Raw genomic sequence first — 6,000 nt, 5'->3', positions numbered from 1 at the left:
TCACAATTTTGTCTGTCGACTACTCCTCCCACATTTTTCAACCGTTCCCCCGTCAAAACATTCCTCTTAATTAGGACAAAAAACAAAGTTGTTTTTTGAACTGGAAAAATTCCCGGTTTTCCAGGAATTCCGTAATACCATTTCTCAATTAAAAATGTTACATCTACATTTCTCGACCGATTTTGAAAAAAATTCTGAACACTGATTCAGAACATTCAATTTTTTGGGCATTTTCCAAAAAATCCCCCTTTTCCCAAAAATCACAAATTTCAATGAAAATGTATCATTGAAAATAATGGGACATTTTTCAAGTTCCACAACTCCCACATTTTTTATCTGATTCAAACCCTTCCAACTTCAAAATATTCCAACCTATTCAATAATTGTGTTCTCCCTTTCAACAAATGTAAAAAAAAAAAAAATTCCCGGATTTCTCAGAATTCTCAGTTTTTAGAGAAATTTTCCCCATTCAAAATTAATCATCCATTTTTCACACTTCCACAATACCCATATTTTTCAACCGATTCAAACCATTCCACCTTCAACATATTCCACCCATCCTGCACATTGAAACTATCATTTTATCAAGTTAAAAAAAATTCCAGGAATTTTCCAGAATCACAGGTTTTTCAAACCCTTTTTCACAATTTTGTCTGTCGACTTCTCCTCCTACATTTGTCAACCGTTCCACCGTCAAAGTATTCCTCTTAATTAGGACAAAAAACAAAGTTGTTTTTTGAATTGGAAAAATTCCCGGTTTTCCAGGCATTCCATAATACCATTTCTCAATTAAAAATTTTACGACGTCAACATTTCTCGACCGATTTTGAAAAAAATTCTGAACACTGATTCAGAACATTTAATTTTTATTTTTTGGCATTTTCCCAAAAAATCCCCCTTTTCCCAAAAATCACAAATTTCCATGTAAATGTCCCATTGAAAATAATGGGACATTTTTCAAAGTTCCACAACTCCAACATTTTTTATCTGATTCAAACCCTTACAACTTCAAAATATTCCAACCTATTCAATAATTGTGTTTTCCCTTTCAACAAATGTAAAAAAAAAAAAAAAAATCCCGGATTTCTTAGAATTCTCAGTTTTTAGAGCCATTTTCCCCATTCAAAATTAATTATCCATTTTTCACACTTCCACAATACCCACATTTTTCAACTGATTCAAACCATTCCACCTCCAACATATTCCACCCATCCTGCACATTGAAACTATCATTTTTTCAAGTAAAAAAAAAATTCCAGGAATTTCCCAGAATCCCAGGTTTTTCAAACCCTTTTTCACCCTTTTGTCTGTTGACTACTCCTCCCACATTTTTCAACCTTTCCCCCGTAAAATTTTCCTCTTAATTAGGACAAAAAACAAAGTTGTTTTTTGAACTGGAAAAATTGCCGGTTGTCCAGGAATTCCGTAATACCATTTCTCAACTAAAAATGTTAGGACATCAACATTTCTCGACCGATTTTGAAAAAAAATCTGAACACTGATTCAGAACATTCCATTGTTTTTTTGCATTTTCCCAAAAATCCCCCTGTTCCCAAAAATCACAAATTTCCATGAAATGTCCCATTGAAAATAATGGGACATTTTTCAAAGTTCCACAACTCCCACATTTTTTATCTGATTCAAACCCTTCCGACTTCAAAATATTCCAACCTATTCAATAATTGTGTTCTCCCTTTCAACACATGTAAAAAAAAAAAAAAAATCCCGGATTTCTCAGAATTCTCAGTTTTTAGAGAAATTTTCCCCATTCAAAATTAATCATCCATTTTTCACACTTCCACAATACCCACATTTTTCAACCGATTCAAACCATTCCACCTTCAACATATTCCACTCATCCTGCACATTTTTCAAGTTAAAAAAAATCCCAGGAATTTTCCAGAATCCCAGGTTTTTCAAACTCTTTTTCACCCTTTTGTCTGTCAACTACTCCTCCCACATTTTTCAACTGTTCCACCGTCAAAACATTCCTCTTAATTAGGACAAAAAACTAAATTGTTTTTGGAACTGGAAAAATTCCTGGTTTTCCAGGAATTCCATAATACCATTTCTCGATTAAAAATTTTACGACGTCAACATTTCTCGACCGATTTTGAAAAAAATTCTGAACACTGATTCAGAACATTTAATTTTTTTTTTTGCATTTTCCCAAAAAATCCCTGTTTTTTTTCCGAAATTCCCAAATTTCCATGAAAATGTCCCATTGAAAAGAATGGGACATTTTTCAAAGCTCAACAACCCCCACATTTTTTATCCGATTCAAACCCTTCCAACTTCAAAATATTCCAACCTATTAAATTATTGTGTTCTCCCTTTCAACAAAAAAATAAATAAAAATAATCCCAGATTTCTCAGGATTCTGTTTTTAGAGACATTTTCCCCATTCAAAATTAATTATCCATTTTTCACACTTCCACAATACCCACATTTTTCAACCGATTCAAACCATTCCACCTTCAACATATTCCACTCATCCTGCACATTGAAACTATAATTTTTTCAAGTTAAAAAAATTCCAGGAATTTTCCAGAATCACAGGTTTTCAAACCCTTTTTTCACAATTTTGTGTGTCGATTTCTCCTCCTACATTTGTCAACCGTTCCACCGTCAAAACATTCCTCTTCAATAGGACAAAAAACAAAGTTGTTTTTTGAACTGGAAAAATTCCCGGTTTTCCAAGAATTCCATAATACCATTTCTCAATTAAAATGTTTACTACGCCAACATTTCTCGACCGATTTTGAAAAAAATGATTCAGAACATTTTTTTTTTTTTTTTTGCATTTTCCAAAAAAATCCCTTTTTTTCCGAAATTCCCAACTTTCCATGAAAATGTCCAATTGAAAAGAATGGGACATTTTTCAAAGTTCAACAACCCCCACATTTTTTTATCCGATTCAAACCCTTACAACTTCAAAATATTCCAACCTATTCAATTATTGCGTTCTCTCTTTCAACAAATGTAAAAAAAAAAAAAAAAATCATGGATTTATCAGAATTCTCAATTTTTAGGCACATTTTCCCCATTCAAAATTAATTATCCATTTTTCACACTTCCACAATACCCACATTTTCAACCGATTCAAACCATTCCACCTTCAACATATTCCACTCATCCTGCACATTGAAAATTTCATTTTTTCAAGTTAAAAAAAAATTCCAGGAATTTCCCAGAATCCCAGGTTTTTCAAACCCTTTTTCACCCTTTTGTCTGTTGACTACTCCTCCCACATTTTTCAACCTTTCCCCCGTCAAAACTTTCCTCTTAATTTGGACAAAAAACAAAGTTGTTTTTTGAATAGGAAAAATACCTGGTTTTCCAGGAATTCCGTAATACCATTTCTCAACTAAAAATGTTAGGACATCAACATTTCTCGACCGATTTAGAAAAAAATTCAGAAAAATCACAAATTTCCATGAAAATAGTTTTTTTAACTGGAAAAATTCCTTGGTTTTCCCAAAATTCCAGGAATTCCGTAATACCATTTCTCAACTCAACATGGTTCTATTTCAACATTTCTCCACTGATTTGGAAAATTTCAACACCAGCCATTTCAACTCATTGAGACCATTCAAGTTTTTTACCATTTTCCCAAAAAATTCCAGATTTTCCCGAAGTTCCCTGATACCATTTACTACTTCAACATTTCTTGCCTGATTGAAACAATTCCAACACCAACCAATTCAGTTCATTCAGGACATTTAAGCTCCTGATTATTCTCCCCTAAAATCCCGCTTTTCCCAAATTTCCAGGAAGTTCCCATTGAAATGCTTGGGACATTTTTCTACATTGCACAATTCCCACATTTTTCAACCGATTCCAACCATTCCAACATCAACACATTCCACTCATCCTTGACATTCTAACCAACACTTTCCCATTTTCCAAACCAAATTCCGGTTTTCCTGGAAATTCAAATGCTTCGACATACAAACTATTCTCACATTCATACTACATTCTGTCAGCGTTTGACTTCAACTTCAGCATTGGAGCATTCAAGAATTGCCTTATTTAGTTTGGAGTATGTTGTACTCACTCACATCTTAAAGTAATGCCGTTAATGTCCAACTATGCTTCCTTTTTGCAGTATGGCCTGGACAGAATCCTTGGGGAGGAGAGAAGTCTGGCACTCCTTGCAAGGGCAATAGACCCCACCCAGTCGGCCATGATGACCGACGTGGTCAAGCTCCTTTCGGCCATTTGCATTGTGGGCGAAGAGAACATGTACGTTTAAAAAAAACAAAACAAAAAAAAAACATACAGATTCCCGTTTTTCTGGTGTTTTTGTTGAATTTGAATTGGGGCCGTCCCAATACGATATTGATATCGGTCCAAGTATCGGATGATGATGTAAAAAGTGCGAGCCAGTTAACTTTCCAATGTTCTCCAACAATTGATTCTATTGTGCCAAAGTAATTTGCAAAAGGTAAACATGCTAGACTATAGGCTACATGGAGCTAGCAGCTACACCACGGCTAAGCACACAGGCCCAAACTTTTTCCAGTGAGGGCAATAGAGTGACAAATCAGTCCAGTATTTTAAAATACTGGACTGTGTATTTTCCGTTCATACTCACAAGCCAAAGCCGAACTAAAATGCTCATAGTTAGCCTGCTGGGTAGATAGCGCCGAGTAACAGAAAATATGAGCAAAATCCGCATGCTAATAGTACTATGATAGTATGTTTCCATTTAGCATTAATGAAATACCAACATAAAAGGTGTATACTTGTCTAATTAGCTTAAATTATAATCTATCTTGCTCATTTTAATGAAATACCAACATAAAAGGTGTGTACTTGTCAAATTAGCTTAAATTATAATCTAGTTTGCTCATTTTTGCATGCAAAAATGCTAACTAACATGCGTCGAGTACCAAAGTATATTACTTAGGTACAAGAAAAATGTGTGTAAATTGCTAGCAAGCTAATGTAGCATGAATCTATTACTAAAATATAACACTGAAGTGAATACCTGTTAAATTAGCTAAAAGAAATCCGGCCGGATTGTTTTAGCATGCTATAATGCTAACTGGAACATGCGTAAAGTCTCATTTATTACGTAGTTATGTACACGGAAAAAATACGTGTAAATTGATAGCATGCTAATGTAGCATGCATCAAGTACCAAAATATGACACTGAGGTGTATACTTGTTGAATTAGCTCAAAAAAATCTAACCTGATTGTTTTAGCATGCTGGTATTCTAAATGTAACATGGATCAAGTACCAGAGTATACTGAAAAATGTGTTGAAAATACTAGCATTTCAATCTAGCATGTATCAAGTACTAAAATATGACACTGAGGTGTATACTTGTTAAAATTAGCTAAAAAAAAAAAGATCCAACCTGATTGTTTTAGCATGCTAATATGCTAAATGTAACATGAATCAAGTACCAGAGTATACTGAAAAATGTGTTGAAAATACTAGCATTTCAATGTAGCATGTATCAAGTACTAAAAATTGACACTAAGGTGTATACTTGTTAAAATTAGCTAAAAAAAAAAGATCCAACCTGATTGTTTTAGCATGCTAATATGCTAAATGTAACATGAATCAAGTACCAGAGTATACTGAAAAATGTGTTGAAAATACTAGCATTTCAATGTAGCATGTATCAAGTACTAAAATATGACACTGAGGTGTATACTTGTTAAAATTAGCTAAAAAAAAAAAGATCCAACCTGATTGTTTTAGCATGCTAATATGCTAAATGTAACATGAATCAAGTACCAGAGTATACTGAAAAATGTGTTGAAAATACTAGCATTTCAATGTAGCATGAATCAATTACTAAAATATGACACTGAGGTGTATACTTGTTAAATTAGCTAAAAAATATAGCGTGATTTTTTTAGCATGCTAAAATGCTAACTGTAAAATTCATGAAGTACCAAAGTATGTTACTGAGATATGTACCTGAAAAGTGTGTAAATTGTCAGTATGCTATTGTAGCATGCATCATATACCAAAATATGA

General features: G+C 33.4%; 1 protein-coding gene across 1 annotated transcript in view; it reads left to right on the top strand.

The window, feature by feature from the left end:
• LOC133542850 (protein diaphanous homolog 3-like) overlaps positions 1-6,000 on the top strand; it is a 359,695-nt gene that overhangs the window by 80,899 nt on the left and 272,796 nt on the right. Inside the window, exon 9 of the mRNA XM_061887061.1 lies at positions 4,109-4,245. Coding sequence (XP_061743045.1) covers positions 4,109-4,245 — 137 coding nt within the window. The remainder of the gene's footprint in view (positions 1-4,108; positions 4,246-6,000) is intronic.

Source organism: Nerophis ophidion, linkage group LG25 (genome assembly GCF_033978795.1).
Source record: "Nerophis ophidion isolate RoL-2023_Sa linkage group LG25, RoL_Noph_v1.0, whole genome shotgun sequence".
Classification (NCBI taxonomy): Eukaryota; Metazoa; Chordata; class Actinopteri; order Syngnathiformes; family Syngnathidae; genus Nerophis; species Nerophis ophidion.
The sequence above is the reverse complement of the archived record's forward strand: the minus strand, read 5'-3'. Positions and strand labels throughout refer to the sequence as shown.